The 22,919-nt window shown below is 43.0% G+C and overlaps 2 protein-coding genes and 1 non-coding gene across 7 annotated transcripts in view; 2 read left to right on the forward strand and 1 right to left on the reverse strand.

Annotated features, from left to right (window-relative positions):
• The window catches only part of grnb (granulin b), a 28,044-nt gene extending 19,527 nt beyond the window's left edge, over positions 1-8,517 (reverse strand). Inside the window, 5 exon segments of one of the 2 annotated variants that reach the window (NM_001140047.1) lie at positions 4,491-4,604; positions 4,802-4,939; positions 5,269-5,400; positions 8,096-8,197; positions 8,372-8,434. In NM_001140047.1, coding sequence (NP_001133519.1) covers positions 4,491-4,604; positions 4,802-4,939; positions 5,269-5,400; positions 8,096-8,098 — 387 coding nt within the window. In that variant the 5' untranslated portion in view covers positions 8,099-8,197; positions 8,372-8,434. 2 annotated transcript variants of the gene reach the window in all.
• Positions 8,518-11,542: 3,025 nt separating this feature from the next.
• On the forward strand, positions 11,543-21,615 carry LOC106589322 (delta-1-pyrroline-5-carboxylate synthase). Of its 4 annotated transcripts, none has more exons than XM_014179130.3 (18): positions 11,543-11,728; positions 12,481-12,606; positions 13,493-13,644; positions 13,812-13,961; positions 14,204-14,308; positions 14,417-14,575; positions 15,138-15,228; positions 15,841-15,965; positions 16,220-16,364; positions 16,591-16,664; positions 16,754-16,853; positions 17,086-17,306; positions 17,419-17,556; positions 17,853-18,048; positions 18,151-18,272; positions 19,294-19,480; positions 20,070-20,165; positions 20,245-21,615. In XM_014179130.3, exons 2-18 carry the CDS (start codon positions 12,507-12,509, stop codon positions 20,448-20,450), a joined length of 2,367 nt encoding a protein of 788 aa, XP_014034605.1. In that variant the 5' UTR covers positions 11,543-11,728; positions 12,481-12,506; the 3' UTR covers positions 20,451-21,615. The 4 variants fall into 4 exon arrangements, with proteins under 4 accessions (XP_014034605.1, XP_014034604.1, XP_014034606.1 ...); XM_014179129.3 differs by lacking the exon at positions 11,543-11,728 and adding an exon at positions 11,736-12,229; XM_014179131.3 differs by lacking the exon at positions 11,543-11,728 and adding an exon at positions 11,736-12,229 and having other exon boundaries at positions 14,417-14,569.
• Positions 17,651-17,781, forward strand: LOC123731490 (small nucleolar RNA SNORA15). The gene has a single exon (XR_006762643.1). It is a non-coding gene; the product is annotated as a small nucleolar RNA SNORA15 (small nucleolar RNA).
• Positions 21,616-22,919: the final 1,304 nt, after the last annotated feature.

A 22,919-nucleotide genomic window follows, 5' to 3' on the forward strand; every position in this document is an offset into this window, starting at 1 on the left:
GGTTTGCTAACTACCACTCAAAGAGTCAGAGTGCAGTGTATAGTCAGTACCCCAAGGCTCGATCCTAGGCCCCACGCTCTTCTCAATTTACATCAACACAGCTCAGGCATTAGGAAGCTTTCATCCATTTATACGCAGATGATACAGTCTTATAATCAGCTGGCCCCTCCCCGGATTGTGTGTTAAACACTAATTGCTATATCTGAGGGTTTAGAGCTTGAGGTAGTCCTCATACAAGTACTTGGGAGTATGGCTAGACGGTACTGTCCTTCTCTCAGCACATATCAAAGCTGCAGGCTAAGGTTAAATCTAGACTTGGTTTCCTCTATCGTAATCGCTCCTCTTTCACCCCAGCTGCCAAACTAACCCTGATTCATATGACCATCCTACCCATGCTAGATTACGGAGACATAATTTATAGATCAGCAGGTAAGGGTGCTCTCGAGCGGCTAGATGTCCTTTACCATTTGGCCATCAGATTTGCCACCAATGCTCCTTATAGGACACATCACTGCACTTTATACTCCTCTGTAGACTGGCCATCTCTGTAAACCTGTAGCAAGACATACTGGTTGATGCTTATTTATAAAACCTTCTTAGGCCTCACTCCCCCTATCTGAGATATCTACTGTAGCCCTCATCCTCCACATACAACACCCATTCTGCCAGTCACATTCTGTTAAAGGTCCCCAAAGCACACACGTCCCTGTGTCTCCTCTTTTCACTTCGCTGCAGCTAGCGACTGGAACGAGCAGCATTCAAAGACTCAATCATGGACACTTACTCAGTTGTTGCAGCTCGCGTGATGTATTGTTGGCTCTACTTCCTGTGTTGTTGTCTGTGCCCCATAATGTTTGTTCCAAGTTTTGTGCTGCTGCCATGTTGTGTTGCTACCACGTTGTTGTCATGTGGTGTTGCTACCACGTTGTTGTCATGTGGTGTTTCTACCATGCTGTGTTGTCGTCTTAGGTCTCGCTTTATGTAGTGTCTCTTGTCGTGATGCGTGTTTTGTCCTATATTACATTTTTTTTTATCCCAGCCCCCATAGGAGGTCTTTTGGTAGGCAGTCGTTATATATAAGAATTTGTTCTTAATGGGCTTGCCTAGTAAAATAAATCGGTACGGCGTACCCCCACTATTACGTACCGGACAGTACCGGCTTACTTTCACCCCTCTTTCTGATACCAATGCAGAAAATGTGGGTGATATGGGACCACAAAACTGTGAATTGCTATAAAACGTAGAGTACTTCAAAAATACAAAGTACCATTCTCTGAAGTATCGTGTTACAAATTACATAGTGACTTATTCCAACGCCTTCAAATACAAATGTCCCCAAAAAAATAGATCCTCAAAAAGGAATTGAAATACATGACAGAAATAGGCCTACTGCCCATCTGTTGTTGAGGAATATTTACTCTATGCTTATGGTAAATCATATATTCATGCTCATGTTAATTCTTAATCTGAACAATAAAATGAACTTTTGCTGAATAGTAAAATGCCTATGATCGGTAACTTGAGGGTAACCAGCTTTGCAGAACTATCAGAAGAACCAAGCGATAACATGATGTAGTGAGGGTAATTGGCAGAAAGCCCAGAATAGTGTGTGTGTTTGAGAGCAGGTGCTGTGGGAACACAAACAGTTTCTGCAAGAGATAGACACTCCCTATAACTGTAGTGTATGAACAAAGGTTTATGCAGTCCTACTTTAGATGTGTCTGGAGTGAGTCTCCCTTGCTGCAGCTTGTAATAAAGTAAATTAACAGTTCTTTCTGATATTTGCCACAACACTGTATATCCATACCCAAGTCAACTACATATGCCACCTGGGACAGGGTAAGCAGTTTCAAATGATTAATACAGTAAGTAGCATTTTGCCCCCTGAAGTGTTAACCTCTCTGGGCTAGGCGGGACGAATTCGTCCCACCTACGCAACAGCCAGTTGAATCCGGTGGCGCCATTTTCAAATACCTTAGAAATGCTATTACTTCAATTTCTCAAACATATGACTATTTTACAGCATTTTAAAGACAAGACTCTCGTTAATCTAACCACACTGTCCGATTTCAAAAAGGCTTTACAACGAAAGCAAAACATTAGATTATGTCAGTAGAGTACCCAGCCAGAAATAATCAGACACCCATTTTTCAAGCTAGCATATAATGTCACAAAAACCCAGAAGACAGCTAAATGCAGCACTAACCTTTGATGATCTTCATCAGATGACACACCTAGGACATTATGTTATACAATACATGCATGTTTTGTTCAATCAAGTTCATATTTATATCAAAAACCAGCTTTTTACATTAGCATGTGACGTTCAGAACTAGCAGGAGTAGTAACCAGATTAAATCGGGTACGTTTTTTATCCAGCCGTGTCAATACTGCCCCCTAGCCCTAACAGGTTAAGCATTACAATCACATATTTACAATAACAATTCTGAGACAGAGCGAGAATTTCACAAAGTGAGCCCACTTTTGCAAGTACTGTAGAAAAAGTCAAACGTATTCTGTATTAACTGAATGTAGCTAACTCATTAAACCCTTGATTCCACTTAGTGAAAAGCACCTCCAGCGGTCACGGTGACTCACTTCCTTAACTATGTTTAATCTGTTGCCTAGTAGTCAGGTCAGGTCACTTTCTACGCAAATGTATGCCCTGTTAACAGCTGAAGCCAAGCATAAGGGGCATTGAAACTTAACCTGTATTTTCACGGCTGGATAAAAAACGTACCCGATTTAATCTGGTTACTACTCCTGCCCAGTAACTAGAATATGCATATAATTATTGGCTTTGGATAGAAAACACTCCAAAGTTTCTAAAACTGTTTGAATGGTGTCTGTGAGTATAACAGAACTCAAATGGCAGGTCAAAACCTGAGAGATTCCTTTACAGGAAGTGGCCTGTCTGACCATTTCTTGAACTTCTTTGCCATCTCTATCTTTTACAAAGGATCTCTGCTCTAACGTGACACTTCCTACGTCTTCCATGGGCGCTCAGAGCCTGGGAAAAACCTGAATGTCGTCATCCCAGCCCCAGGCTGAAACACATTATCGCCTTTCTCAAGTGGCCGATCAAGGGACTGTGGGCTTAGGCGCGTGCCCTGGCCGCCCCCGTCTTTGTGATTTTTCCTCTGTTTGCCGAAAAGGAGATTCCCGGTCGGAATATTATCGCTTTTTTACGAGATAAATGACATAAAAATTGATTTTAAACAGCGGTTGACATGCTTCGAAGTACGGTAATGGAATATTTAGAAATTTGTCACGAATTGCGCCATGCGCACGACCCTGATTTACCATTTCGGATAGTTTCTGGAACGCACGAACAAAACGCCGCTATTCGGATATAACAATGGATTATTTGGGACCAAACCAACATTTGTTATTGAAGTAGCAGTCCTGGGAGTGCATTCTGACGAAGACAACAAAGGTAATAACATTTTTGTTATAGTAAATCTGATTTTGGTGAAGGCTAAACTTGCCGGGTGTCTAAATAGCTAGCCCGTGATGGCTGGGCTATGTACATAGAATATTGCAAAATGTGCTTTCACCAAAAAGCTATTTTAAAATCGGACATATCGAGTGCATAGAGGAGTTCTGTATCTATAATTCTTAAAATAATTGTTATGCTTTTTGTGAACGTTTATCGTGAGTAATTTAGTAAATTGTTAGTAAATTCCCCGGAAGTATGCTAGTTCTGAACGTCACATGCTAATATAAAAAGCTTTTTTTTTATATAAATATGAACTTGATTGAACAAAACATGCATGTATTGTATAACATAATGTCCTAGGTGTGTCATCTGATGAAGATCATCAAAGGTTAGTGCTGCATTTAGCTGTCTTCTGGGTTTTTGTGACATTATATGCTAGCTTGAAAAATGGGTGTCTGATTATTTCTGGCTGGGTACTCTGCTGACATAATCTAATGTTTTGCTTTCGCTGTAAAGCCTTTTTGAAATTGGACAGTGTGGTTAGATAAAGGAGAGTCTTGTCTTTAAAATGCTGTGAAATAGTCATATGTTTGAAAAATTGAAGTTTTTGTATTTTTGAGGAATTTGTAATTCGCGCCAAGCCTATCATTGGATATTGGAGCAGGTGTTCCGCTAGCGGAACGTCTAGATGTAAGAGGTTAACATGTTATTTTATGACGCTCGAGAAGACTGGAGGGACTTGAGCGGATGGATCAATTCTCTCAAAAGGGTCGCTGGGGGTATTTTAGCGTGCATTGTCGACAGTTGCAGAATCATCTGAAAGATCTTTGCAACACATTACAGTGGTGGTTCCCAGGTGAACATTGTACAACCATTGGCGAAGGATCCGAGGCAAGTTAAACGCAAAGATCCTCATTTTGACAAGACCTAAAATATGCAAACCTCGACTGTATTATTCACGTCCCCTACAGACGTCGCTGCAATTTAAGACTGTCAAAATTGCACTCAGAGGACTTCAAGATAAGGAATAAGGGACAAGTGTGTAACGTACCTTGGCCAGCGGACAGCAGCCCCAGGAGCCATCTGGGAGTTGACAGCAGGTGGTGTCGTCCGGACACTCCGACTCGCCGTCGGGACAAATTACTGCCCTCACTCCCTCCACCATCTAAATGGAGAGACAGGCAATGCATACCAACGAGGGTTGGGTTGACACATACATCCCATTCACGCAACTAGAGTTAAATAACATTGTTGAAAAGGCTTACAAGAATCATTAAGAAATATAATCTATATTAAACAAAACAGACACTATAGTTTATAATACACAAGAGATACGGAGAATAAATGTTGCATTCTCTTTACCAGAGGGCTGATGATGTGTTGTGCGGGGACTCTTCTGACCCACGGCAGAGAGACTGTTTTATTGAGGCACTTGGAGTGGACTAAGTCACACACTGTCCCCTCATAGCAGCAATGCAGGTGGTCGGAACAGCACTCAGCCTGGAGACGGGTTTAAGACAGTGTGATCTTTGAAAAAGTCATGAGTTGGCAGTAAAACAGTCCATTTTATAGCGATGTTACAACATTCCAATGACTAGAACCCCCACAGAATTAGCAATACCATCAAAACACTGTGTTGCTGATGATGGTGTTGCTGGGCTATGGCGATAAAATGATCTTTGTTCTTTCACACTATGGTGATGAATAAGCATTTTCACACTACCAGTTCAAAGCAGGGTCAGCTGGACCGACACCCTGTCCTGCATACCTCATTTAACCAAGCAATCACTCACATACAAAATTTAGACGACCGGGGACTAATCTCTTACATTTGGTAATGGACAGCAGCCATATCCACCGCTGGGGGTCTTGCAGCAGGTGTTCTCGTCGTCACACATCCCACCATCGGGACAAATCAGGGCTGAGGTCAGGCCTAGGAGGGCCAGACATACCACCCCTATCTGCACAGTTTTGAGAAAAGGGGTTAAGAAAACCTAAGACCGTGTGCTCGCGTTGTTGACGAAGTTAGCTATTACCTCGTGCACATAAAAAGGTTTCTTGAAGCCAGGTACAGTTAAACTGCAAAAATGTTGAATTTATTTGAATAAATAGAAAAATTCAAATGACAGGTTAAAAATCAGGCTGTGATCTAAAAGGCTAAAACAGGGATAAGTTCAAAAAATGTTAAGAGCATAACAAGTAGCAAACAAATGCTCTCCATCATTGCTGGCCCTATAACAAATGAACAAACACAATGAGAAATGTCTTTAGGTCATCCTCACACGGTTGTAGATTTGACTTATTCTGCTACGTAAATAGGTGGTGGTGATGAATAACGTTGTGCACATGGTGAACCATTGTTTCAGCAGTAGGCCTAGACACGGTAGACGAGTTTGCCCAGTCTAGGAAAGTAGAAATCTATTCATAACTCCAAACATTTACTCTGTGGTTCATGTACTTTCAAAGCAAATATTTATACATACTGCATCACACTGAAAATGTAATCTCCAATCTAGGTCTTTATATCTACATGGCACAAAACGTTCATATCTAGTTTGTTATCTGTGGATGTATTAACCTGAAAATGGCCTACTTCACTCTGATTCAGAGTGTTTAATAGTCGCATGTACAGCTGTCATGTCAGAAGTTTATATACACCTTAGCCAAATACATTTAAACTCAGTTTTTCACAATTCCTGACATTTAATCCAAGTAAACATTCCTTGTCTTAGGTCAGTTAGGATCACCACTTTATTTTAAGAATGTGAAATGTCAGAATAATAGTAGAGAGAATGATTTATTTCAGCTTTTATTTCTTTCATCACATTATCAGTGGGTCAGAAGATTACATACACTCAATTAGTATTTGGTAGCATTGCCTTTAAATTGTTTAACTTGGGTCAAACGTTTTGGGTAGCCTTCCATAAGTTGGGTGAATTTTGGCCCATTCCTCTTGACAGAGCTGGTGTACCTGACTCAGGTTTGTAGGCCTCTTTGCTCACAAACACTTTTTCAGTTCTGCCCACAAATTTTCTACGGAATTGAGGTTAGGGCTTTGTGATGACCACTACAATACCTTGACTTTGTTGTCCTTAAGCCATTTTGCCACAACTTTGGAAGTATGCTTGGGGTCATTGTCCATTTGGAAGACCCATTTGCGACCAAGCTTTAATCTTCCTGACTGATGTCTTGAGATGTTGCTTCAATATATCCACATAATTTTCCTACCTCATGATGCCATCTATTTTGTGAAGTGCACCAGTCCCTCCTGCAGCAAACCACCCCAACAACATGATGCTGCCACCCCCGTGCTTCACGGTTGGGATGGTATTCTTCAGCTTGCAAGCCTCCCACTTTTTCCTCCAAACATATCAATGGTCATTATGGCCAAACAGTTCTATTTTTGTTTCATCAGACCAGAGGACATTTCTCCCAAAATTACAATCTTTGTCCCCATGTGCAGTTGCAAACGGTAGTCTGGCATTTTTATGGCGATTTTGGAGCAGTGGCTTCTTCCTTGCTGAGCGGCCTTTCAGGTTATATCGATATAGGACTCTTTTTACTGTGGATATAGATACTTTTGTACCAGTTTCCTCCAGCATCTTCACAAGGTCCTTTGCTGTTGTTCTGGGATTGATTTGCACCTTTCGCACCACAGTACGTTTATCTCTAGGAGACAGAACCCGTCTCCTTCCTGAGCGGTATGACGGCTGTGTGGTCCCATGGTGTTTATACTTGCGTACTATTGTTAGTACAGGTGACGTGGTACCTTCAGCCGTTTGGAAATTGCTCCCAAGGATGAACCAGACTTGTGGAGGTCTACAATTTTTCTTCTGAGGTCTTGGCTGACTTCTTTAGATTTTTCCATGATGTCAAGCAAAGAGGAACTGAGTTTGAAGGTAGACCTTGAAATACATCCACAGGTACACCTCCAATTGACTTAAATGATGTCAATTAGCCTAGCCATGACATCATTTTCTGGCATTTTCCAAGCTGTTAAAGGCACAGTAAACTTCTGACCCACTGGAATTGTGATACAGTGAAATAATCTGTCTGTAAACAATTGTTGGAAAAATTACTTGTGTCATGCACAAAGTAGATGTCCTAACCGACTTGCCAAAACTATAGTTTGTTATTAACAAGAAATTTGTGGAGTGGTTGAAAAACGAGTTAAGGACTCCAACCTAAGTGTATTTAAACTTCCGACTTTAACTGTACCAGGTTGCAGGTGTGATTGCAGGGTATAGTGAAAATCTTAGGCTTCGAGCTCCAACATGCAGGACTAAGGGATACACAATGAAGGACTAAGGGAAATACAATGAAAATAAAACAATATAAATAACACTATATACATAACTGTGGCAATGGAGAATAAATAAATGGCTATTGGGGTGGAGGCAGAGTAAAGACTTGACGGTATGGGGGGGAATGACCATAGGGGAGCAACATGACCATTGAAGGGGTTTGGGGACCTACTATCTATCACACACCAGAAAAATTATGTAGCATGAATGTTGTGTGGATTTTCAGCACATTCATCTCATCTCAAAGTAATGTAGCTAATTTAGTTAAATAGTAAACAAGTATGCTAGTTACAATTATTTTAATTTCGTCTAAACCAAACTTTAAAATCTATTGATCTAAAGAATCTCATACCATTGTGTTCAGAGAATCTGAGAAGAGCAAGAGGGCAGATGAGGGAATATCGTCAGATGTGTTATTCAAGTTGGGAACTGCAATGCATAGTCTTCATATAGTCTAAAGATAGAGGCAAGAAAACAAGTCCATCATTATTAGCTGATCAAAACAATGAATGACAGAGCTGACAGTTGTCGCTAGCTAATTTCGCTAGCTAGCATAGCAAGTTAATAAGCATAAAATAAAACGGGTTAGGCGTAACGTAAGACAACATTAATTACATGTGTTATTTACCTTCGTTAGTGTGCGATGTAAAAGCTCAAACTAGTTAAATAATCTTTCATTCGAAGCGACACTGGAGTATTTTGCAATCTGTAGTGATTTTTTTTTTTTTTCTTCCAACAACGGTTATCACATGACATTCGCACCTTATGACCAAGGGCCTGTTCCAGGGTCGTGTTTACATCAGTCGCGCTGCACACAACTCTGGAGAATTGACTTCTCAGAAACATCAATAAAATAAAATGATTGCTAAATATCTTTGTCAATAGTGTAGCTCAGGGTTGCCCAAACTCGGTCCTGGGCCCCTCCCTGAGTGCAACTTTTGTTTTTTGCCCTAGCAATGCACAGCTGATTCCACCCTAGATGTTCCAGAGAAGATGGTTGACGTTTTACATGCTCCTAACCGATTGGGTTTTATGTTCGTTTTTTTGCGTTGTTCGTAACTTTTTTTTAAATTATTATTTTGTACATAATGTTGCTGCTACCGTCTCTTATGACAGAGAAGAACTTCTGGACATCAGAACAGCGATTACTCACCACGAACTGGCAGAAGCTTTTTTTCCTTTAACGAGTCCGACGTGAACGACATACTGCTTTCCCGGGGACAGGCCCAAATCCCTGTCATTTGCGTGAAGAGATGACAGAGGAAAAAGAGGACAGAGGTCGGCTGCCCTCTGAGAATTTGTAGGCGATCGAATAAACTCCCACTGCCTTCAATTCTTCTAGCTAACGTGCAATCATTGGAAAATAAAATTGACGACCTACAAGGAAGATTAAACTACCAACAGGACATTAAAAACGGTATGCTTCATGGAGTCATGGCTGAACGAAGACATTATCAACATACAGCTGGCTGGTTATACTCTGTATCGGCAGGATAGAACAGCCGCATCTGGTAAGACAAGGGGTGGCAGAATATGCATATATGTAAACAACGGCTGGTGCACGATATCTAAGGAAGTCAAGGTTTTTCTCACCTGAGGTAGAGTATCTCATGATAAGCTGTAGATCACACTATCTACCTAGAGTTTTCATCTGTATTTTTCGTAGCTGTCTACATACCACCACAGACCGATGCTGGCACCAAGACTGCGCTCAATGAGCTTTATTTCGCCATAAGCAAACAGGAAAATACTCATCCAGAGGTGGTGCTCCTACTGGCCGGGGGACTGCAGGGAAACATATCTGTTTTACCAAATGTATATCAGCATGTTAAATGTGCAACCAGAGGGGAAAAAAATCTCAAGACTACCTTTACTCCACACAGAGACACGTACATAGCTCTCCCTCGCCCTCCATTTGGCAAATCTGACCATAATTCTATCCTCCTGGTTCTTGCTTACAAGCAAAGATTAAAGCAGGAAGCATCAATGACTCGGTCAATAAAAAAGTGGTCAGATGAAGCAGATGCCAAGATACAGGACTGTTTTGGTAGCACAGACTGGAATATGTTCCAGGATTCTTCCAATGGCATTGAGGAATACACCATTGGCTTCATCAATAAGTGCACCGAGGACGTGGATCCGTAGCATTCACGTCTGTAGCCATGAAGTGCTTTGAAAGGCTGGTCATGGCTCACATCAACACCATTATACCAGAAACCCTAGACCCACTTCAATCTGCATACCGCCCTAACAGATCCACAGATGATGCAATCTCTATTGCACTCCACACTGCCCTTTCCCACCTGGACAAAAGGAACACCTATGTGAGAATGCTGTTCATTGACTACAGCTCAGTGTTCAACACCACAGTGCCCTCAAAGATCATCAATAAGCTAAGGACCCTGGGACTAAACACCTCCCTCTGCAACTGGATCCTGGACTTCCTGACGAGCTGCCCCCAGGTGGTAAGGGTAGGTAACAACACATCTGCCACGCTGATCCTCAACACGGGGCCCCTCAGGGGTGCGTGCTCAGTCTCTTCCTGTACTCCCTGTTCACTCATGACTGTACGGCCAGGCACGACTCCAACACCATCATTAAGTTTGCTGATGACACAACAGTTGTAGGCCTGATCACTGACAATGATGAGACAGCCTATAGGGAGGAGGTCAGAGACCTGCCGCCGTGTGGTGCCAGGACAACAACATTTCCCTCAACGTTATCAAGACAAAGGAGATGATTGTGGACTACAGGAAAAGGAGGACCAGGCACACCCCCATTCTCATCGATGGGGCTGTAGTGGAGGAGGTTGAGAGCTTCAAGTTCCTTGGTGTCCACATCACCAACAAACTAACATAGTCCAAGCACACCAAGACAGTCGTGAAGAGGGCACGACAAAACCTATTTCCCCTCAGGAGACTGAAAAGATTTGGCATGGGTCCTCAGATTCTCAAAAGGTTCTACATCTGCACCATCGAGAGCATCCTGACTGGTTGCATCACTGCCTCGTATGGCAACTGCTCGGCCTCCGACCGCAAGGCACTACAGTGCGTACGGCTCAATACATCACCGGGGCCAAGCCTCCTTGCCATCCAGGACCTGTATACCAGGCGGTGTCAGAGGAAGGCCCTAAAAATGGTCAGACTCCAGTCACCCTAGTCAGACTGTTCTTTCTGCTACAGCACGGCAAGCAGTACCGGAGCACCACGTCTAGGTCCAAGAGGCTTCTAAACAGCTTCTACCCCCAAGCTATAAGACTCCTGAACATCTAACGAAATGGCTACCCAGACTATTTGCATTGCCCCCCCCCACCTCTTTTACACCACTGCTACTCTCTTTTATTATCTATGCATAGTCACTTTAATAATTCTACCTACATGTACATATTACCTTGACCAACCGGTGCCCCTGCACATTGACTCTGTACCGGTACCCCCTGTATATAGTCTCGCTATTGTTATTTTACTGTTGCTCTTTATCTACTTGTTACTTTTATTTATTTTTGATTTTTTTTAAACTGCATTGTTGGTTAGTGACTTGTAAGTAAGCATTTCACTGTAAGGTCTACACCTGCTGTATTCGGCGCATGTGATTAATACAATTTGATTTGGTTCAAATAATCAAAGCTTGATGATGAGTTGGTTAATTGAAACAGCTGTGTAGTGCTAGGGTAAAAATTAAAACGTGTGAGGTGTGAGGGGATGGTGGTTAAAATTAAGATAACCTGGAACGCGCCCAGTCGTTGCCTACAGCTGATTCCTGACCAATCACTGCGCTAGGTGTATGGCTCTGTAACTTCCGTTTACGCCCAGCTATTCGTTCTGTTTACCCCCCGCCCAACTGTCATTGCTTCCCTCTCTATCACGGCCCGAAAGAGAAGAGAACACCTGTAATTTCAATGAACTAAATCACTGCGCACATACGGTAACGTCTGAGTGTGTTGTCGCGGGTGAAGTTTTGCAAGAATTTGCAACGAATTCTGGTGGTGAGTGAGTGAACGCACACATAGCCACCTGACCTGTATAGTAAGTAGCTAGCTAATGCTGGAACAGCCATGTGGTGGTGCCGGAGCCTCTGCTGTCCGAGCATGATACAGATCAGTCTGCCTTGAGCTGCTCAGTGACAAGTTGTTGACAATGACAGCTTTGAGTGGGTGATAGTTCAAACAAAACATATCATCTGTCATTCTTGAGAAGAGACCGACATGAGTTGCTCTGCCTTTTTTTCCCCAATAAGGGGGACATAATAAGTGATCCTGCAAGGGGCAGGGATAGTTTCATCAGCAACAGAAAAGCACATGAAAGGGAGGAGTTTCTGTGATTTAGACTGGCTTCAGCTCTCCTATTGGTTGAGGGCAGGCCTTGTTTATACTGTACGGAATGTGGAATAGAAAGGTTGGAGAGTAGTCCTTTTTTAAACGAGATGGGCTTGATAGACGTGGCTGCATAACAGACACACAGGACTTGGAGGATAAGCAAGTATTACTGTGAGTTTTTCTGTTCTTTATCCACATGCAAAAATACTGACCTTATGCCATTCTATCTATAAAAACCTTTTATTTAATTATGCAAGTCAGTTAAGAACAAATTCTTATTTACAATGACGGCCTACAATAAAATGTCATCCTTTTGGAACTTTTAAATGTTGAGCTGTGATTTGAATTCTTCAAGTTCAAGAAATGAGAACATGGAACATTGAAGATTTGATAGTGATTAAATGATTCTCTCTCCTCTCTAGCTGTTGGAAGTGCGGGTCAGTTGACCATGCTGCTACAGAGGCTGTCTCTGTGCGCTGGGCTCCCCTTGGGCCCTAGGACTAAAAGCACCATCATCTGCCCTCGTCTTGCTAAACCACTGACACAAGGCAAGTGGGACTGGCAAACATGCATACATTCACATACCCACACACATAATACAGGCCTACATGCATACATACAGTAGGCTACTCCAGTCATTGAGGAGCGGTATAGATATCTATGTAGGATACATTTAGAAAATAGTAGGTTATTATTCCAGTGATTTTTCAATTTCAATAGTTTCTGTAGCTTGGGATTTTAGTAATGGCATGATAACTGCATAGCATATGTAAGCCTTAATATGGGACCACAAGTCAGTGATGTATTTGTTTGGTTTCTTCTCTCAAGCAAGAAGGATAGCCTAGTTCCCTAAATTGATCAAGTCCTAATCGTTTAATGCTATCATCTTGCATACCTGTGCATGCTTGTTTATCCTCCTGGTGCAGGATAAACAAGATTGATTGCATCAAGATAATGGAGGCATATCCCTTTCTGGCCATCCTCTCTCTTCGTTTCTGTTACCCCAGACTTTGACTCTCACACTCACTCACACACGCGGTTGACTGCACTTTAGTGGAGAGATGTGTGCAGTCAGCGATGGCTTTGCCGGGTTGCTGTGCTGATGTGGCAGTTTGCACCCTGTGTTTTTCATCTCCGTGGATACCAGGGAATTTAGGAGGGGGGTGAGGGGGTCCTGGCTGCTCTGTTTGTCTAACTCTTTATATAATCAATGATGGAACAAAACCGAACCCGGCACACACACACTTACCACATGATCTTACTGGTAGGAGATGTACTGATGTGTGTGTGCGCTAATGCTGGTTAGGCACAGTGTTTATGAACATTGCCTCAAGTTAACCAAGGGAAGCAATAAGGATACATTTTATAAAGCGCTCGACCAGTGCTTCAGATTGGCACCACCGTAAGGCAGGGTAGTAACTTGTATTCTTTCAGTGTCCCTGGCGCGTGCCAACGGTAACTCCTTTGCTCATCGTGGGGAGCTCCGCCAGGCCAAGAGGATTGTGGTCAAACTGGGAAGCGCCGTGGTAACCCGGGGTGACGAGTGCGGCCTGGCGCTGGGAAGACTGGCCTCCGTTGTGGAGCAGGTGAGGAAGGTCAAAGGTAAAAAGGCTGACGGGGGAACAGGACCTTCACTCAAGACATGACTTAAAGCTTGTATTTTAACAGTTGTCTGCTTACTGTAGTTTATTCGTTGTTGCAAGGCTACTTGAGAGGCTTTAAATGTGGGTCACTGAGATAGTTTGTGTTGCAGGTGGCCATGCTACAGAACCAGGGAAGAGAGATGATGATCGTCACCAGCGGGGCGGTGGCCTTCGGCAAGCAGAGACTGAGGCACGAGATCCTGCTGTCCCAAAGTGTCAGACAGGCCCTGCACTCTGGACAGAACCAGCTCAAAGACATGGTGAGACCAATGCCCATTATCCACAAAGCCTCTGAAAAGGAGTGCTGATCTAGGATCAGTTTTTGCCTTTTTGATCATAATGAATAAGCTTACATGGAAAGATTAGCACTCCTTTCTGAGAGACTGTGGACACGGGCCCAAATCTTATACAAACTGCTCCAAAATATGGTGAAATCAACTTTATTATAAAAAAATCTATTCATATCGTTCCTCTCTCTCTCAATCTATCTGTCGGGTTTCAGTCAGTACCAGTTCTGGAGGCGCGGGCCTGTGCGGCAGCCGGACAGAGTGGCCTGATGGCCCTGTATGAGGCCATGTTCACGCAGTACAGCACATGCACTGCACAGGTATGCACACTTTCTCTATGTATTTGAATTCACACTGTTACCCAGCACAATTACCTCTCAATAAAGTTGTATTGAATCGAAACAGGATTTGCTCTGATTTAATCCCAGGTCCTGGTCACCAACTTGGACTTCCATGACGACCAGAAGCGGCAGAACCTAAACAGCACATTACAGGAGCTGCTCCGCATGAACATTGTGCCAATCATCAACACCAACGACGCCGTGGTGCCCCCGCCTGAGCCCAACAGCGACCTCCAGGGGGTAAACGTGGGTACAGAGCACAGGGGGGTCCGGAGAGGGCAGGACAGGGGCGAGGGGTGTGTATAGCGGTGTAGTGTTAGCAGCTAGCATACTACCATACGGCTGGTACTCTTCACCGGCTCGCTCTACCTGCCCGCTACTCCTCCTTTCCTCCCCCCAAAGGATGTGCGTGCAGGGAGGGCTGGGGAGATGGGAGAAGGTAATTCCCTTCTATATGGTAGCCGACTGGACCTAAAAGCGTGGCTGTCTGGTCTCACTCCTGGAGGTAGACGCATGCTTCTTTTCTCCTTCCGTAAGCTTAGGCGGAACGAGCAAGAAAAACACACTAGTACTAAACAACTAAAGTTTGTAGTGCCAGTAGCTTTGCTAACCCACACAGTAGGAAAGCCAATATCAACGATAGCCAATCTAGCGGTGCTTCACTTTATAATAAAATGCTTGGATTTCAATGACACGTTTTCTTTTACGCTGACCTCAATTTCGACTGACACAACACTCTATTACTTTTACCCCGTCAATTTCGATGTCTTTCTGTGAGACTAAGTCGGTGTGTTTTCCTCCACGTTAGGTCATCAGTATAAAGGACAATGACAGTCTGGCTGCACGCCTGGCTGTGGAGATGAAGGCAGACCTGCTCATCGCTCTCTCTGACGTGGAAGGTAGATTGCTCACACAGCAACACATTAACACCCATTAGGTAACGCGCCATCTGCCTGCACTCTGGCTCAAAACAATACGCGGTAATTTAGGAGCATTACTGTAAGAGGGGGAACTACAGAGGGGTATACTGCAAAGTAGGATCAAGGAGTTAGCCAGCTAACTTGCCTAAATATTATGAAATAACTTTACTTTTTTTTTTTTTTAAGATACAGTAAGCTTTAAAATGGGCATGGTCTTATTGACTCAACTAAAAACACGTATCCAAGTTTAGCTTTCTTAATGAACCAGAAATCAGTAGTTATTTCTGGTTGTTCATCCTACTTCGTGGGTATACCCCTCAGGTCTTTTTGGTTGTGTTCACTCGGCACTGAATGGAAGAAAACGGACTTAAACTGGCCGTGACTACCTGGACTTGTACAATAGGAAATACTCATTTTTGTTTTCTGTCGGAACCTTTTTTTAAATGTCTTCCGTTATGTACCATAATAAACACGACCCTGGTTGTATTTGGCATTCACTGATGGATTGGACAGGGAGGTAATCTTTGTGCATGTTAGGCTAGCACCAAAGGAAACAATCATGTAAACATAGTTACCTCCTATCTCTTGTAGGACTGTACGACAGCCCTCCTGGATCGGATGACGCCAAACTCATTGACATCTTCTACCCTGGTGACCAGCAGTCGATCACCTATGGGACAAAATCCAGGGTGGGTTTAGGAGGCATGGAGGCAAAGGTAATTACAAAGACAAGCGTAGATTAGAAATGAAAACTGTGTCGTTCACTACATGTAAGAGTTGAGGACTACACATCTGTAATCAGGTTTTAAGAAAGTCTTCGTAATTAGTTACAGACTTTGGAGCTCTGTGTGTCAGAGTGATATTTGGCATCAACCCTCAGTGCAAGTCTTTCCATTGGGGGCCAAATCCTTACTGGAGAAACAAGTGGGGAATTCAAAAAGCCTACGTGTATTCCCACCTCTACCCCCAGGTAAAGGCTGCCCTGTGGGCCTTACAGGGGGGCACGTCAGTAGTCATCGCCAACGGCACCCACCCCAAGGTGACGGGTCACGTGATCACTGACATCGTGGAGGGCAAGAAAGTGGGCACCTTCTTCTCCGAGGTCAAACCTGCCGGTGAGTTCTACCGGGGTCATCTCTTTGGGACGGACACCGACGATGAAGGTTATTAGAATGATGATGATTATGACAACAATGAGCATAATGGTGAGGATCATGGTGATTGTAGTTCTTCTAATGAAGACGATTAGGATTATGATCACGCGTGTTGATGTCCAATGGTCCCTTTTGCTGTTTTGTATCTGTCGTCTGTGCTCATCCGCGGTAACGTGACCATCTCCAGGCCCCACTGTGGAGCAGCAGACTGAGATGGCCCGAAACTCCGGCAGAACCCTGGCAGCCCTGCACCCGGACCAGGTCAGACACTCATACACAGTTATACAGTATACGTGATCCCATGTGTGTCTGCAGTTAGTTAAATCTTTAATGAATCGTTCCCACCCCAGAGAGGCGCGATCATCTGTCACCTGGCAGACCTGCTGGTTGAGAAGAAGGAGGAGATCCTTGCTGCCAACAAGACGGACATGGACCTAGCAGCCAATGCGGGTGACTATTCCCGTCACGTCCGTCTTATCTCTCTGATTGAATCGATGGTATTTGTCAAAACAGGTCCTACTCGTAGGGACGTTTTACTCACCAACATCCCGTTGTGTGACTATGATATTTGAGGGTGCTGTTGCATTTGAAGGTGTATAAGAGCAGCGCTTGAGTAGTTGAAGGGATAGTCAGGGGTTTTCAACTACATCTAATTTCTTTGTGTTCTCCATCCCCCTATCAGGCCAGTTGTCGTCAGCCCTGCTCAATCGTCTGAGCCTGTCCCCGGCCAAGCTAAATAGCCTGGCTATTGGGCTGAGACAGATAGCCGTGGCTTCTCAGGACAGCGTGGGCAGAGTGCTGCGTAGGACCAGAGTAGCCCACAACTTAGAGCTGGAGCAGATCACTGTGCCCATAGGAGTACTGCTGGTCATCTTCGAGGCCCGCCCCGACTGCTTACCGCAGGTAATGGGTTTGTGTGTGCGTTTGGGCTCGTCTATCTTTTGGTAAGATGGTGTTCGTGCTGGTGGTTATGCAATTCTGTGGGTAAAAGGCTATTGTTCTCATTTGTGTGTAGGTATCAGCTCTAGCCATAGCCAGCGGTAATGCTCTGCTGGCGAAGGGGGGTAAGGAAGCAGCCAACACCAACCGCGTCTTACATGAGCTGACCCAGGAAGCACTGGACATCCATGGGGTCAAAGAGGCTGTACAGCTGGTAATCATAGCTGGGAAAAAAACAGCCCATTTAAGAAAAACATCATGGAAGATATTTAAATACCATAATTTATACTGAAATCGTAGAACACTAGGTATGGGCAAATTCTGTGTTATTCTGCCAGTAGTAAATATAGTCAGACACCATCCAAAAGAATCCTTTCATTCCTCCTTTCCTAAGGTGAGTGCTATCCTGTACGTACTCAGCGGAGAATTGAAATCAATGTAGCACAGTGTATTCCCCCTACAGAAAAAAGAAATCCCAGAATGCAGTAGGGTTTATTTTGCGTGTCCCAGGTGAATACCCGTGAGGAGGTGGAGGACCTGTGCAGACTAGATAAGATGATAGACCTGATCATCCCGCGAGGCTCGTCTCAGCTGGTCAGGAACATCCAGAGAGCAGCCAAGAGCATCCCAGTGCTGGGCCACAGTGAGGGCATCTGCCACGTCTACGTTGACTCGGAGGCCACCATCGACAAGGTCATCAAGATCGGTCAGTGGGACAATACACGCAGACACACCTGTCACACACACACATTTTCATTTACTACCAATGAAGGAGAAGGCGTGATTGATTGACGTTTTCTCTCTCCAGTCAGAGACTCTAAATGTGACTACCCTGCGGCCTGCAATGCTATGGAAACGCTGTTGGTGCACAGGGATATCCTCAGGACCACTCTGTTTGACCAGATCATAGACATGCTCCGCACCGAACGGGTAAGACCACACACACACACACACACACACACTCAAATACGCAGTTACAGACACATTGACATAAACAAGTGATATTATCCTCCTCTTCATCTCCTCTTAAATACAGGTTCAAATCACTTGGCTAAATAAGACACAGTAATGACCGACTGGCTGCTTGTTTGGTGGAATGGTTGGTTACATTTGACTACAACTTCAAATCAAATATTTATTTTCTTTCACTGAGGTGGATGGGTTTACACATGTTGATTAACTGCGTTTTTCATGGCTCATTGTTAACGGTTTATGCTAAAACCCAATTCACAAAAATGAACATTTTACAATCCAATTGATGATAATCATAACAGAATTACTTCCAACTATCACTAAAAATGTTTGTTGTGATTCGCTATGACAGATCTATCTATGGCAATCTATGGAAACTTTGGTAATTTATAATCTTAACTTTGAAAAAAAAATCTATTCATATAAAATACTCATTTTTTTTTTATTGATCTGTATAACTGTGTCCATATTGCCTAAGAGTCTCTCTAGCAGATAGATCATATGGTTAAAGAGAAAATAGCCTGATTAATGAAAAAAGAATCTCATCAACAATGACATCATTTGCAATTATTTCTGCAACTCTTCCAACTACTGACTTTTCACAACTGCCAACGGTTTGGCGTCTAAACATTTACAACAGACATATTGACATCGTAAAATCAATTAAAGCATGTTAAAATATAAAGGATATTTCATGCTGAAACCCTCATATTAAACACCAATGGTATTCACTAAGTTGATGGGCTATATTTAGTCATGTTTTACAGCTTTGTCGTTCTATTCTTTTGTTAATTTAAAGTAATCTTATTTTATTATCTTTGTCAGTTGTGAAAATTCTGTGTAGTTTACTGGTAAACTTAAAAGTTACCGGTAATATACCCTCCCTTTGCAACCCTAGATCCACGCAAACTCCCCGATTTGATTAATTGACCGATCGCCGAATGTAATGATAACCCCCTTCCCAATGTGACCCTTTTAGGTGAAGATCCACGCTGGCCCCAGGTTCGCCTCCTACCTGACCTTTAGCCCATCGGAGGTCAAGTCTCTGAGGACAGAATACGGGGATCTGGAGTGCTGCATCGAGGTGGTGGACAGCATGCAGGAGGCTATAGACCATATCCACAGATATGGCAGCTCCCACACCGACGTCATTGTTACTGAAAACGGTAGCTATGACTGTCTGGCTATGTAATAGTTGTGAGAAGTTTCTCTCTTTCTTTTGTCTTCACCTTGATTCACCCAAGTTAGTCTGGGTGAGAGAGACAAAATCTCTCTTTCAAGAGAGACCTGTCCGTCTCTTTTCCCCCCTTGTCCCTTTCTTCCTCTCTTTCTCTAATAAGTAATGACAGCATTTTTTTGGCTTCGTGTAAAACCTCCCCATGAGACTACTTTGAAGAGGACAGAACTGATTTGAATGTAAAATAGGTTTTGCGAAGGGATCTTTGTTATTAATTTATATGTAGTGATATGATTGATATTCTTCTTGAATGTTATTCTCCCCTCAAGTTTTATAATACATTTTGATGGAGTACTTTACTGACAATATCTAAGATGGGTTGAATTATAGATGGATTTCTAGTTGGTTCCGTGCAGAGGACAGAGCATTTTCTGTCTTTGTTCTACCATCTAGTGGCCACAGATTGTATAATATGTCGATCTAAATTGAATGATCCGTTGTGTGTAATAGAGGAAATATAGCTGAGAGATGATGAGAGATGATGACAATGATGGTAGCTGTGATGATGATTCTTACAGAGGACACAGCGGAGCAGTTCCTGCAGCAGCTGGACAGTGCTTGTGTGTTTTGGAACGCCAGTTCACGATTCGCAGATGGATACCGCTTCGGACTGGGTATGCATCGTTTAAAAAAAAATGTATCACTGACTTCCTGTTCAACTATCTCACTCACTCCCTGTCTCACTCCCTCTAGGTGCTGAGGTGGGCATCAGTACAGCTCGTATCCATGCCCGGGGCCCTGTGGGTCTTGAGGGTCTCCTCACCACCAAGTGGGTTCTGAGAGGAGACGGTCACACTGCAGCGGACTTTTCTGAACACGGCACCTTGAAGTACCTCCACGAGAACCTGCCAGTCACACAGCCACAGCCCAGACAGATGGCTGCCCAGCGTGAGGACTGACAGAGGACCTCCGAATAAGAGACACGCTCAACCACTTCCCCGAGAGCAAAGCAATCCCCTGGTACCAAAAAAAAACACTCTCATTGTCTTATTCATTCAGTCTGGATCAGAGTTTACATCGATTTTAAATCTACCTCTGCTCTCAAACGTTTAATTGCGGGGTTTACCTCACTCAGTATTCCAGTCACTGCTTGTTCATGGGACCTACCTGTGACCAAGCAGTGAATCCACTCATTATAGGTAACATTGACCCTGTTGGACTGTAGAAGGTCTCACATCCTTGGTTCAGGCCTTAATCGGTCTAGAAAATATTATACACAATAGGGATGAGTTAGTTACCTATACGCTCTCCAGGACACACACCTAATGGGAATTGTTGCTTAAGCTATTTTACATCAGCGTTATTATCACTATCAAGAGGTTTCCCCTCTTGGTTTTAGTTCCTTTTGATTGGTCTGTTGTGCTGTACACTTATGAGTGGCTGCTCAATCAGGTCAGACCCTTACCCTGAAAGTATTGATTTGGTCTCACACAAGAGACTAACGTTTACATTTACTCTAATTAGAAGTGATACAATTGCACAACCAAACCAGTTTTTATGCTAGGTTTAAGACTAAACCTAATTTGGGAAAGGTACTGATGTGTCATTTTTATATAGTGCTTGAAGTATAGGTCTTCATGGCCAAAAATTGTATGAATTGCTGTTAACATTACTACTGCAATCCTTATTTATATGCGGTTAAATGACTAGTGATGAACCACTGGATAAACAATATTTAAGTCTTAAATGTCTTTTGTCATAAAAATATGAGATTGATGAATAAGAAATTGACCCGATCTGATTCGTAAGCCTTCAAGTTAGATTTTATGTATAAGACTTTATGTTCTTCTTTTGAATGCAAATGATTTATTCTCCTGCTTTTTTCATGCTGTCTATTAATGTGGAATTTACAGTGCCCAGAGCCTCTGTCAAACACAAGAGCAGTAATTGACAAGCTGCTTCCCATCTCATCCAAGGGACTACTGCCTTAAGATACAGTGCCGTTGTAACATTCCAGCCTATGAGCTTTATATCTGATGTCAAGTAACGCACTCTACAGATCAGTTCAGGTTTTTTGTAATTCATAGACCGTATTGTAGAATAAAAGTTTTTGTTGAATATGAATTGGATTTATTTTGTATGGGATTTTACATGCATACCACCACTCTTTCTACTTCCACAAATAACAAATTAGCACCAAAGAAGTCATACTGATCTGAAAACAAACGTCTAAAAATACTTTTTAATGGTTCTCATCTGGGAATAGGACTTTGCTGTAAGTGGGGCATGGAAGATTGAAGACAATACTATAGAGGTTTAATTATCCAGCTATCAGGAAAGAAAGCGGGAAAGAACTGAGACTAATAATGGAATCACAGAGTATATTCTTCTGTGATTTTTCTACTCGCAGATAAAGAATTCATCCTCCAAAATGCACTACTTACCCTTCAATCAGCCTCCCATCACAAATACAAAGGGTTCATAGATGAAGAATAGACAGGGTCTACTCAGATCTCACTGTTTTTGTACTCTTTCTTTGGAAGGAGCTTGATATTTGTAATGCGAAGAATGACTTGCAGAGGTAGAGAGTCTGATACATGGATGTTGAATATTAAGCTGGTCTAGAATGGCCAATTGAGGGATCATGCAGCTTTAGGCCTATTCGATGAGAGATCATGTAGCTTTTGGCCTAGTAGGTTCCTATACGTGTTTATTTCATTACCATAAAGAGGTAAATATACTGGAACACATACAGTACATAATGTACATGGCTGATACTAGATTGAGATCACTGCATCATATCCTCCGACATGAACTTCCATTTACGACAGACGTCAAGCACCCTGTGAATCTCCTGTCATCTTTTCTCTGACGTTTCTCCGTTTAGGCAGAGCCAAATCCCATGTTGCACACTGTTGACACACTGATGACCGTGGGGATTGGAGTCCACATATATCAGAGGACGCAGGGCAAATGACTGGACTTTTACAGCAAAGTCAACAGTCCTTTAATTGAACATTACTCAAGGCCAAAACTCATATTTCTTATTTTGCTTGATCTTAAGAGACTCTCAAAAGTGTTCCCTGCTGAGCTTCACATTTTTTTTAATCAATAATTAACGGTCAAAGTTATTTATTCATGTGTATCTTTGCCAATTATGGGCGTCTAATTAACAATTTCAATAATTGATATTTATTTCTGAAAGGGTTTCGTATCTCTGGCTGATGAAAAATGCATGAGCAGGGATGCAAACGTGGTTTTGTTTTTTTGGTTCTGAGAGGGCTTGATGCTCGGGGCTAGTACCAGGACACTTTGACTCTTCCTCTTTGAGTTGGCGCTATCCCTGTGATGTGGGTCTAATACGGGCTTCTTTCATGGACCCCAAGCGCCTGCTCGGCCCCATGTGATCTCATAAAAACTCCTACAAG

This window comes from Salmo salar, chromosome 28 (genome assembly GCF_965601325.2).
Source record: "Salmo salar chromosome 28, fSalSal1, whole genome shotgun sequence".
NCBI lineage: Eukaryota > Metazoa > Chordata > Actinopteri > Salmoniformes > Salmonidae > Salmo > Salmo salar.

What these genes read in the sequence shown, in the direction of transcription:
- LOC106589322 (XM_014179130.3), top strand. Translation starts at nt 12,507, where the DNA reads ATGCTGCTACAGAGGCTGTCTCTGTGCGCTGGGCTCCCCTTGGGCCCT. An exon ending in CGACAAGGTCATCAAGATCG is followed by an intron (nt 18,049 to 18,150) that starts GTCAGTGGGACA and finishes TTCTCTCTCCAG; the next exon opens with TCAGAGACTCTAAATGTGAC. An exon ending in TGGATACCGCTTCGGACTGG is followed by an intron (nt 20,166 to 20,244) that starts GTATGCATCGTT and finishes CACTCCCTCTAG; the next exon opens with GTGCTGAGGTGGGCATCAGT.